Genomic DNA, 12,879 nt, shown 5'->3' with positions numbered 1-12,879 from the left:
TTTGCAGTTTCATCAGTTTTGTGATTGTTTGTTTGTTCACTGGCATCAGTGCAGCTGGCACTAATTGCGCACGTATTTGACAGGGGTTACCATGACAGCCATGCTTATCAGAGAAAACCATCGTTATTCTTGGAGCTCTCCTTCCAAGTGGAAAGTGCACAACTTCGAGGCGAGCCATAGCCAGTTCAAAGGTGCTTAAAATAAGCCCACCGTGTCGATGCAAATATCCACTTATTATCATGAAAGAACTCCAAATGGCTTATCATGTAGATTGCTCTGGGTGAAACGTTCCTCTCAGCTCTCTTTATTCCCTCAAAAGCCCTTTTCTTCTTTTGGTTTCTCAGATCGTCACAGGCTGGATTGAGAAGTGCAAGATCGATACTGGGTGCTCTGACAACCTTTCAGGGCGAGATAGGAGTGGATCAGATTTACAAGGCAGACAGGCTTTTTGCCGACATATTTAATTAACTCACTTTCAAGTTTCAACGTGTAACCATCTTCACCTTTTAATAACCCAGGTCTGGTTTGGCAATGACTGGAGTGGTGGAGTGGAGAGCCAATTGGGAATAAGAATAAAATGGATTTGGGGAGAGTAGAGACCTTTTGATTACACCCCATATATATTTAGAGAAATTCAGATAGGTCATCTACAAGACTACAAGAGCAGGGGAAAAAAATAATGAAATTATGACACAAGATCCTTTTTTTTTTGTGAATTTCATGCTGGCCCTTGACAATGCTCTGTCCTTGTTGCACCCCTGACGGGAGACAGCTTTCAGTGAAATCACACTCTGTATTTGACATTCTCCGGTCTGAGTACTCCAAACCCAGGCTCAGGCAGAATGATATCATCTTCTGCAGGAGCAGAGCAGACATAACAGTCCCAGCAGACAGATGATACGTCAGAGACACAAAGAAAGGGAGAAAAAAAAAAACAAATGGAGATTAAATTTGTCTAATGTCTCCCTCAATCATATCAAGCGGAGATGGAGGAGATGGGTGGAGAAACATTTTCATGCAGCCGCCCGGTAATCTGGATGAGAAATGGCTTGTTTGGACAAACCGGATTAAGGTAGAGCTGGATTAACGAGTACTGTGTGTGTGTGTGTGTGTGTGAGAGAGAGAGAGGGGGATGTTTTATTTGGGCTGGCTGGATCTATGCCGTTAGGGTCGATACATACAACAGTGTTTTGGTCTATTTGTAACAAGAAGTTTAAAATGTCTGGTAGGTGCAGGTGCCAAGGCAAACATCTCAAGGGACCACTTGCACTCTCACGGGCTGCACTAAGAAGACAAGACGAGGGCGACTGGCACAGACTCCTGTCCTCCTCTCTGGCATCTTGAGCTTGAGTAGACTGCTAGCAAATGTGTATTATTTTCTGGTTTTAATTCTCATTGGGGAAATTGAAATGATAAGATATGGATCCAAATTATGTGCCCTCACCTGCACAACATAAAACCGACGTGATAGAAGTGTGTGAATGTAAGTTTGATGAAAGACTGGTGAAACTTGTTCTATTCTGCTTTTTCTCACAGTTAAATGTGTTTATGCAGTTATTCCATCTGAAAAACTTACAGTCATACCATAGCACACTGTAAAGTCCATCAAAAGACATCAAAATCCATTTTTGCAAATGTGCATTTGTGCAGGTGTCCTGTTACAAGTAATCAACTGGACTCCACCTATTCACCTATGAATAGCAAATCAATCAATCAATCAATCAATCAAACAATCAATCAATCAATCAATCAAATAATCAATCAATCAATCAATCAATCAATCAATCAATCAATCTACCATCTATCTATCTATCTATCTATCTATCTATCTATCTATCTATCTATCCCTCCATCCATCAGTACAGCTCTGTACAGCCTATCAGATCTGAATAGAGCTTACAGATGGATAACTGAGCTACTTAACAACACACAGAACTACAGCTGGTAGTCTGTGATGGGAGCGTCTGATGTTTGTCCCCCGATGCCAGTCATGTCTGGTAAAGATGTAATGTGATCTCTCAATATGGCTGCTCATAATTGAAAGCAAACAAGGAGGGAATTGGATTTGGATCTAACAAACAGAGCATTAGTCGAATAAATCCCATGAAATCTTAAATCTGCCATTGCTGGAAAAAAAAATGTTGGTGTGTTGATTTGTTGAGTTTACAGTTTTTCTCAGTCGCTTTGGTGCTTTTTTCAGATCAGAATGAAAATTCTCATAACTATTAGTTCAACCTCCACAACATTTAGTCATTTGAGCACATCATAGTAGCAATTTCTCCTTCCTCTGAACAAATTGCAAATACTTTTGGACATATATCAGTTGCTTTCATACAATTCTCTGCTGTTTTTTAACATTATCATTTGCTTATGTCATGTCAGTCAAAATGGACTATACTTATGAATGCTGAATAGTCGTTCCCAATAAAACTAATAGTCTTCATTTCATTGCTTGAGTCATTACATACAAAATTGTTGAACTAGTTATCAAATTCTGTCACAGTGCTGTAGAATTGCAAAGAGCATACAGTAAAAATGTATGCATTCAGTGTCTTGTACTCACTTACTCACCTAACTACAGCAATGTGTAACTTTACTGTAGTTTTCAAATGGCTGTACAAGTACTGTATAGTGCTGTCTTGAGCATGTTCAGGTAGTGTCACCGAGTTCTGACTTTTTTTGCATTGGAAAACACTTAGAGAACTGTCATAATGAAAACATGACAAAGCCATTTGACTATCTTGTTCATAAACGATGGTGTCAAGACTTCTCATTTTGATGACACTGACAGTTTCATTGACATGAATACCTGCTTTTGAGGAATGGACTATCCATTTTGAGCAAGTGACGTGCTTTTGCAGGTCATCCACTAGGTTTTGCAGTTTGCACTAATTGTTTTGAGAATTGCACTTTTTCTGTGCAAATGTTAATATTGATGTGAGAAAAGCACCAAAGCGACTGAGAAAAACTGTAAGCAGGGTGGTTGATAACATCTGAAATAAAAAGAAGTCATGTAAAATCATGCCAGATATTTCAATATATGTGACAATAGCATCTTGTGTTGCATGATAACCTTTTGAGATATCATGCAATTTCAGTAAATGACATGACACGTTTTTACAGTTTTACAGTTAGATCAATGTAACAGGTGTACATTACCTATACAGTAGTAATGGTATACTATCATTTATACAACAGTTAGGTCCGGTCGAGCTATTTATTCATTTTTGATTGGACGAGAGGCATTCTGTCATCATGAGTGGCGATACTTACATGATGACATGTAACCATAAAAATAAGGGACATTACAAGACTACAGTATGAGCACGGCTGATGGCAGCCTCTTTCATCTCGATTATTTCTTCTCATCCTTAGACGTCTGTGGCTGAAGAGGCAGAGGTCATGGTTGTGTTATTAACCCCCCCTCCCTCATTCCCCTCACATCCACAACTTCACATCAAGGTCAAGTGCTCTGGATCAGAGTGGCATCTGGCACAAAAGGACAAGAACAACATCGCTCTGCTTTGCACGATTCAATCACTTTTAACTCCATCCCACCTTATGACATGCATTTCTGATTGATTAATATTCATGGGTAGGATGGCCAAAGCCTCGCACACAAAAAGCCCACTGGCCTTATTTTTCACCTTGGAGCAGCGTCTGACGTCAATGTGGACTCTGTGGTCGGCTCAATTATTGCGAGATAAAGAAAGCGGCACAAATCCTTCACCTCTTTGTGTCTGTTACAGTCATACATTACATATACTGTATGTATACGCATTTCATATAGGCCTACACACTGGTGATGTGTATTCCTACAGTATTTGTGTGTATTTGTGTATCTTGTAAACATATATGTGAGCACACGTGCGGTTGTGGTTGTGCTGTTTCTTGCACATCTGTTTCTCTTTCCAACCGTTGTCATCCTGTAGGTGTCCATCCATTTGGTCATTTGTGTGCGTGCCTGTGTGTGTGCGGGAACACACTGTGTGTGTGGGTGTGTGCGTGCATGCACACGCTGTGTGTGTGTGTGTGTGTCCTGCTGTGACCCAGGTAAGCCTGTGATTAGAGTGTGTGACTATCAGCTCTGATTGACACTGGGGGCTAAAATACATTCTGTGGAACAGGAGAAAGACAGACAGAAGACCACGGACAGTTTTGTTTATTATAGTTGGGCATAATTGCTTTATTGAGGAAGTCAGCATGTCTTCATCTTGTCTCTACATTTGAATTTGTATTCTTTTCAGTGTATCATTTGCAAATTTGGGCTATGACATTCCTCTGAAAAACATTTTTAAAAAGCCAATAGCAACATCAGGGACGAAGTTATTACTCATACTGCCACCTCTGATTTAACCGAACTCCAAGTGATGTATTTTAATGTCCGTAAGAGTTTTGAGGGGAGAACGAAGAGTCACAAGATCAGTGCACACAGATTGAACAGGCTGTCAGGCACCATAACTCTGGCTTTTTCTTCACGGATTTCACGTTTAACAGCAATGGCATCTATCAAATGGCACATCATTTCAATGCATTGCAGTGACTATAATGATCAAAGAAATAACAACATAACACATAATGATACAAACAACATGAAACAAAACATTCAGAGGACACTGTGACATCAAACTATTTTCTTAACATTTCCTTCATGATAGCATATGTGTCATGTGTATGGGGTATAAAATGACATGTAAGGTTACACGTGTGACATTTTCACTTTGTCTCAGTAGCCAGCATATATTCTCATAAATCTATAATATCAGCATAGATATACATGCACACATAACAGAGGATGGGTACAAGCAGGCTATATTCTTATTGTGTGTAAAATACCACATTTAATAAAATATGTACAATCCTATTTATTTAATCCAGTGTATGTTATTATTTTCATTGAAAAAATGAAAAAAAAAATATGAACAATTTCCTTAATTGTATCATAGTTTCATTATCACATTTTAAGGACTATCATAGGCAAGCATAGTTTTTTTACGATGACCACAAAACAAATTCAGCATATAAAACATTAGATTTAGAGATTAGATGAGCTGACAAGATAACTTTTCTTACACATGTTTGTGAATTCAAATGGCATAAAACAAATAGATTAATAAATAAACATGAACCAAAGGGAAACAAACTATTCCTCATGAGTTGAGGCATCATATTGAAAATGACCAGATTTTTTGATGAATACCAAGAATTTCTTATTACATTTCACTTGCGAGCAGATAAGATTCATGTTTGAAATTAATAATACATAATATATATATATGGAAATTATAATAATTCATTTTTCCCATGCCAAGAAAAACAAAATCTTTATTTCTAGGACAGGATCATATCAACTGCCACCCTCTAGAGAGTTTTTAAGACAAGGTTCTAATCAAATCAATGGAATGAAACATGTAACCCTATCTAATGTTTAGTCCAGTTATGTTTAAATCAATTTAAGATAATTTTGACCAACAAAACAGACACTTCCATATTCCTGACTAGATATCTTTGGAAACTAAAGTGTGCAGTTAAGTGCATATATACAGTTACATTTTTTTTTTAAAAGAAGGAAGAAATCCTGATAAAGGCATCTATAAATTCTTACATTCACAAGGTCAATCAGTCTGACACCTTTATCTGTCAAAAGGTGTTGGAAAACATTCCATGGAAGTAAATAAAGATTTCCCTCTTCCCTCTGCTATGCTATGAGCTAAACAACAGTTTGGGTTCCTCTAAAAATGTAGGTATCCTACACAAAGCATTGGTGAGGATAAACAACACTGAGGGGTTCAGCACCGATTCCCCTGATCCCTTTCAACAGGTCCAAGGCAACGCACATAGCAATGGAGAGTGGGACTGGCAGGGTTCATGTGGGAGGTTCAGGTGATGATGAAGCAAACAAACCCACAAACAAACAAACCCGCAAACAAACAAACAAACAAACAAACCCACAAACAAACAAACAAACAAACAAACCGAGAAGAGGAAGCACTGTTGAGGAGGGGAGGAAAAGGAGTGTGCTTTAGTGACCCAGGGCTACAGCTTAGCACTGCATCGTTGGTTCTGCTTTGTAGGTCAGCTTCATAGATTTTTAAAGGGTGCTTGCTGTCCTCTACTCATCTGTATTATACTGACTACCGACTCCTGTGTGTCCCTGTGTGTGTGTGTGTGTTTCTGTACAGGAGTCAATTTTCTGTCGTGAAGAATAAGAAGGCCTCACAACAAAAAACGATGACTGTGATGTCAAATTGAGAGAGGTGTTTGGGGGCTGAGAGGGGAAGTAAGCTACAATCTCTCCTTTCAATAACATTTGCATGCAGCAAAATGCGTCCACCTAAAAAAAAAGTGATCTTTTTTAGATGAAATTCTGCTGTTTGGTCCAGGTAATGACAACCACAACAGCTTTCAGTGAGACAGACGGGAAGAGCTCCTCTGGGCTTAGCTGTGAAGATCTGATCAGAAATGTCAGACTTCCGATATGAAAAGGACATATTCTCCGCCTGGGGAGTGTGTTACAGTAGGTCAGCGCTTTGACATTTAATTCAAATTTCAGTGAGATAAATGGGCATTTGGTTTTGATTATTTTCTTGGTATTCGTGTCAATGTTTATGTTGTTGTTTTTCTCAACTGTTGTCTCGGGGATGGGGAACGTGCTGGAGGCACTGGAACTGCTACAAGCCACTGAACGAACCATTAGAGGAGGTAGCAATCTCTCTCACACACACACACACACACACACACACACACACTCACACACACACACACACACACACACACACACACACACACACACACACTACACTACACTACACTACAGCTACACTCTGGCTATGCACAGCCAAATTTACCCATCTTCAGCAGGAAGTGCTGTCTGCCGATAGGTGGAATAAAAACAAAGGAGCCATTTCTTCGGGCAGCATTGTAAAAGGCCTGAGCACTTCGAGCAAGCAGCTCTGCTACACTTGACAGTTTCAATAACACTTAAACAGGCTCCACAATGACTTCAGCTAAGACAACAGCAATCAAACACCCTCCAATGAGTCTCATTGCCGAAGCAGTAAGTCTGATGTGAATATCTCAAAGTCCAGACACAGACAACTATGTTTGTTTCACATTAACCTATATGACTGGCACCTAACTTGCTCATTTCAGGCATGTACAAACACAAAATGCATATCACTTATCCTGGTAATTTATTGGTAGTTACTGTATATTGGTATGGGTTTATGTTGGTATGGCATTTGAACATAATCATTACTTGGAAACTCCAATCATTAGGTGCAAAAAGTCAGCATGACTTAGCAAATTGATGTATTAATGTAAAAAGTAAATATAAATATTTATATATATACAATGTTTTGTGACATTTAAATAGATATATAAAAAACTTGAGAAGTTAGCTGAGAACCAATGAACATCATAGAGCTTACAAAAATAAAGGCTATTTCCCTGTAGTACTCCAGCTATGAAAAAACTGAAAGAAAAAAAAAATCCAGCAAGATCCTTCAGACCCTTTAGTGTCCAGTGAATATAATATCTGTGGAGAAAAATAAACAGATTTGCATTAAAAGAGGACCTTAATACTAAACTTATCAAGCTTCATTTAAATTGGAGAAATTTGGAAATTAGATCAAAACAATATATGAGCAAAAAAGTAAGCTTCCAAATGCCTCAAGTTCACACTTCAGCGATTATTTCTCTGTTGGAAGTTAAGTTATTATATTTAATTCCATCAAACTGTATGTGACTGTGAAATTCTCCAGTTTGACTGTATCTCCGTGTCAGAAGAGATTACATAAAGATGAGTGGTGGGGAGGGACATGATGTATGGATAAATACTTCATCTTATTAAAGTCTTCGTTTTTTATTGTATTGTAACGTCGGTGTCTTTTGGACTGAGTGCTAGCCTCCCAGAATGCAATGTGTGTGAATGCTGGTTTGTTTAATGTCGGTTTTAGTTAGTGTAGTTGCGTTTTCCTTGTCATGTATGTGTTAGCTTGTGTAGTCTTTCTTTAGGTTTTACCTCATGTGTTTTACCCGGTGTATTGTATGTGACAACCTTGTTCGTGTATCGTGCTTGTTTTATTGACTTCCCTTGTGTTTCCTATGTAATGGTGTCTTGGTCTATGTGTTTGGCTGATTCCCGCTTCCGCTAATAAACCTTTTGATTGGACAACTGTGTGTGTCGCTATCAAATCGTTACATTGGTGTCAGAAGCGACTTTCGAACATGGCCTCCGCCCAGCGAGAAAAGCTGGGAATGGAAGACCATACCACTGGGTGGAGGCCCACGCAGAGAGAGCCCTTGTAAGGGCTGCTAAAAAGCTCGGGGCCTTCTATCGCTACTGCCGACGGAGGAGAGGTGCTGTCGTCTGGACCTGCCTGCTGCCATGGGAGGAGATCTTGCCGGAAGAGGGGCCTGAAGAAGCGTTCGCGGAGAAGACGACGCTGGCCTGGGCAGTGACTCTGCGCCGGGCAGTTCGAGGCTGGAGCTGGCGGTGGCCGCGACGCGTGAGCAGAGCCGAGGGAGAGCGGCGAGGAAGAGGTTCCTGGACGACGGACGGTTGGCAGAGACGCTGAGGGCAGCGAACTCACGACGGTGGGGCAGCTTCGACGGAAAGGCCCTCTGAACTCTGAACTTTAAAACGTTTGGGTGCGTGTGAGAGGCACCGTGCTGTGTGGGCACCCGTTCTAGTTGGCCTGTTGGCCGGCGCCAGAGAAAAAAAAAAAAGAAAAAAAAGGTTCGCTGTGTTGGGTGATAGCACGAGGCAGAAGAGGGGGGTCAAGCCTTCGTCGCGACCATGACGGAGTGGAGCGGGCCGGGAGCAGAGGAGGACAGCTCTGCGAGGAGGCAGCGCGAGGAGGGACGCCAAAACCGGTAGCTGACGGCCTGAGAGCTCAGCGTGGTCCGGCTGCAGCGGAGCTGGTGCCTGCCTATCCTGGTCGGTGCGACTGTGGAGTGGAGCGACGGAGGTGCAGCGACAGTTGACCCGTGAGTTCCAGTGCTTGGTGCCACAGTCTACGGTAGTAAGCCCACCTAGGGCCCCGTCTGGAGAGGAGGAGTGCCGCGGTGACACGCCGCGGAAAGTGCAGCCTGAGGGCAGCTGCTGAGAGGGAGCTGGTGAGGAGCTGGTGACGAGCCGGGACGGCCACGTGGCTGCTAGCACGCCCGCACTGGATTGCTAGCAGCGTGGCTCCCCGTTGAGTGAGCTCCTGCGGCGTGTGCACCCCACGTGTTGTTGGCGGTATCCCAGACTGTTGGACTGAGTGAGTGAATGCCCACACCGATGTTATGGCAATGGCTAAGCGAGGAGATATTGCCGAGGACGGCAATAGCTCGCGAGAGGGCTGTGTAACGTCGGTGTCTTTTGGACTGAGTGCTAGCCTCCCAGAATGCAATGTGTGTGAATGCTGGTTTGTGTAATGTCAGTTTTAGTTAGTGTAGTTGCGTTTTCCTTGTCATGTATGTGTTAGCTTGTGTAGTCTTTCTTTAGGTTTTACCTCATGTGTTTTACCCGGTGTATTGTATGTGACAACCCTGTTCGTGTATCGTGCTTGTTTTATTGACTTCCCTTGTGTTTCCTATGTAATGCTGTCTTGGTCTATGTGTTTGGCTGATTCCCGCTTCCGCTAATAAACCTTTTGATTGGACAACTGTGTGTGTCGCTATCAAATCGTTATAGTATGTTTACATTTTGGGGAAAAGAAGCTGAAAATGCATTGTGGTTGGTTGAAGTCATTGGTTGATAACTGAGAGAGCTGTTTGCTTTAGTAAACTGGGTTAACTTCAAGATTCAGCTGAAGGGGATTGTTAGGTTGAGGATGTTGAGTGTTGGGTTCAGTGCTGTGTTAAGTTGTTGAATGTATGAGGGGCTGTACCTCTGTAGTATTCTGGGTTGAAGTTCTCATAGATGGGGTAGAGCGGGTTCTCCTGTTCACAACGCAGCTTCCTGGCTCGGAGGACGTCTCGCACACACTGATGCAGAAACGCATACTGGCACTGCAGCGCAAAGACACATCCCATTAGCACAGACGCCATTTACACAAACAAATCTACTGTCAGTGACCACAGATTTAATCTGCTTAATGTCTACAATATATGTGCTGATCAATGTGGCTTCTAAAAGGAAAACAAGTCAGTGCTTCCTGATTTTTGTACATTTTCACATAAAGTAATTTCCTGTGTATTAGCCACATTGTGCACTATATACAGTGTTTTATGCAAGTAAAAAAAACAAAACCATAATAATACCATATTAACTGCCCCCGTGTATTAACCTCATAGCTGAAGACATTTTGCAAAATCAATGTATAAACCTCGGCTAATAGTTGGGAAATTACGGTACTAATTTTTCTGGATGACTATTTAAAGCTTCACAGAATAAGATGTTACATGCTTTGCAGAGACAGGCCTGATGGAAAACTAACCTAGCAACAACCCAAAAGCCAAGACCCCCTCAACAACATCCCTAAAGGTCAAAGCCAGTTACACTGAGTTACCTAGAGTTTAAAATTGAGAAGAACTTTACAGTAAAATCCACACACAAAAGAGTTTCACACTTTTATGATGAAGAAGCTTTATATCGACGACCTTAGTTTGACTAGATTCATCCCTTGTGCGCAAGTCATTGTAAAAAAATGAAATCCGCTATCTCTTCGGTCCATCTCAAGGAGTATTTAGTGTCTCTGAAGTTTGCTAGCTTGCATGGCTCTCCTCCATTATTCACTGGTATGGGCAGATTTTCTTGCCTCGTCAACGTCTCCATAATGGTGACGCAGCATCATTTATTTAGAGTACTCTCTCTATGTCTCTCTCTCTCCTCGTCCTCCTCCTGTCTCTCTCTTTCTCCTCTCTTCTGCTCTTTCTCCTCTCCTCTGCTCTTTTTTTCCTTCACTAGCATTACAGTGAGAGACACTGCTACTGTAATTCACTGCCGTTGTCATGCTGACATTGCAGAAGCTTTGATGGTGTGTGTGTGTGTGTGTGTGTGTGTGTGTGTGTGTGTGTGTGTGTATGTGCGTGTGAGAGAGAGAGAGAGAGAGAGATAGAGTGCGTGAGAGGGATATAAGTCACCTCTGTTTGGACCATGTGCGAGCGGTGGAGGCGAAGGTCGAAGACGCAGCCATAAATGTCCACCGTCCCACGACTGTCCAGCTGCTGTAGGGCCCGGTCCAGGGCGATGAAGGTGCCTGTCCGACCCACTCCAGCACTGAGAGAGAGAGAGAGAGAGAGAGAGAGAGAAAGAGAGCAATAGAAAGGAGGCAGGGAAGAGCAAAATGATTAATGGAGTGACCTTTGATGGTACACTATACACTCTTACCACCACATACATCTGAATTTAATTGTTGTGCATCTCCAAACCCTTGCCCCTTAGCTAAACCCGTTGTTTTTTTTTTAACAAGACCCTCTTTCAGTGATGATCAGAAACAAAAAGTTTGTCCATTTCAGCTCTCTGCCCACACTCCGCTAGCTCATGTCCAGAGAGCCGTCCAAGGGCCTCTCGCTGCCTGCTCCTGTGCTCGTAACGAGAGAGTAATGGGATTACGCTGGCCAACATCCATATGATTGAAGAGCACACGTCTTCTTTTCTGCACAGAAAAAAACTCTCCTCCCTCCCTGCCCACCTCTCTGCCTTCTTCTCTCCACTGTGTGTGTGTGTGTGTGAGTGTCTGTGTGCGTATGTGTGTGTGTGTGTGTGTGTGTCTGTGTGTGTGTGTGTGTGTCTGTGTGCGTATGTGTGTGTGTGTCTGTGTGTGTGTGTGTGTGTGTCTGTGTGCGTATGTGTGTGTGTGTTTGTGTGTGTGTGTGTGTGTGTGTGTGTGTGTGTGTGTGTGTGTGTGCGTCTGTGTGCGTATGTGTGTGTGTGTGTGTGTGTGTGTGTCTGTGTGCGTATGTGTGTGTGTGTGTGTGTGTGTGTGTGTGTGTGTGTGTGTGTGTGTGTGTGTGTGTGTGTGTGTGTGTGAAGTGTGTGTTTGAAGGGGGGGGGGGGTATAACTGCCCTTCTTTGCTCTGCTGTCTCTAAGAGAACAAGGAAAGTGAAGACGCCACTATCTGGAGGTCAGTAAGGGAGCAAGAGAGGGAGGGAGGGAGGGAGAGAGAGGAGGCTCCGTACTTTTGGTCAGTTTCACTCCTCTATCTCCTCTTAGACGGTAGAGGGAGGATCAAACGGTCAGAAAAGGAGCAGGTTGCCCTGGAGTAATGGCCGAGAATAATACGTGGCATTTAAACCAGTCTCCACAGCCTGTCCACAGAGACAGACAGACAGAGAGAGAGAGAGAGAGAGGGAGGGAGGAAGGAAGGTGTATAGAGAAAGGGAAAGAGTGACAGACATAATAAAAGGCAGAGAAACAACAAGACAGACAAAGAGAAAGACAGACGCAGAGAAGGAAAGAAAACAAGCAAGAAAGAATTAATGATTCAATAAAACAAAGAAAGAAAGAAAGAAAGAAAGAGGAGAAAAAAGGAGAGAAAGACAATGATACAGACATACATACAGAATGAGAGAACAATGATAAAGACATACAAACAGAATGAGAGAACAATGATAAAGACATACAGACAGAACGAGAGAACAATGATACAGACCTACAGACAGAATGAGAGAACAATGATAAAGACATACAGACAGAATGAGAGAACAGTGATAAAGACAGGAAAAACTGGAGTAAGCAAAGCCAGTGTAGGTGTCCTACATGGCGGACTCTGAGTCCACTACCGTTGTGTTAGCAGTGAGAGAGGTCAGAGCGTGGGCTTCCTGTGCGTGTGATGGATTAGATCTCTCTCCCAGTGACAGGCTCACAGGGCGCCTCAATGCACCTTGATTAGGAGCCCGATGGAGGGGGAGGAGAGAGAGAGAGAGAGAGAGAGAGAGAGAGAGAG

At 42.4% G+C, this 12,879-nt stretch overlaps 1 protein-coding gene across 1 annotated transcript in view; it reads right to left on the bottom strand.

Moving 5' to 3' along the window:
• Positions 1–4,156: 4,156 nt before the first annotated feature.
• Positions 4,157–12,879, bottom strand: part of ptprb (protein tyrosine phosphatase receptor type b) — a 52,109-nt gene continuing 43,386 nt past the window's right edge. The window contains exons 29-31 of the mRNA XM_042077894.1: positions 11,074–11,209; positions 9,879–9,999; positions 4,157–7,537 (exon numbers count right to left, since the gene is read on the bottom strand). Coding sequence (XP_041933828.1) covers positions 7,515–7,537; positions 9,879–9,999; positions 11,074–11,209 — 280 coding nt within the window. The 3' untranslated portion in view covers positions 4,157–7,514. The remainder of the gene's footprint in view (positions 7,538–9,878; positions 10,000–11,073; positions 11,210–12,879) is intronic.

Source organism: Alosa sapidissima, chromosome 22 (genome assembly GCF_018492685.1).
Source record: "Alosa sapidissima isolate fAloSap1 chromosome 22, fAloSap1.pri, whole genome shotgun sequence".
Lineage (NCBI taxonomy): Eukaryota > Metazoa > Chordata > Actinopteri > Clupeiformes > Clupeidae > Alosa > Alosa sapidissima.
This window is presented reverse-complemented; position numbering and strand designations above follow the sequence as displayed.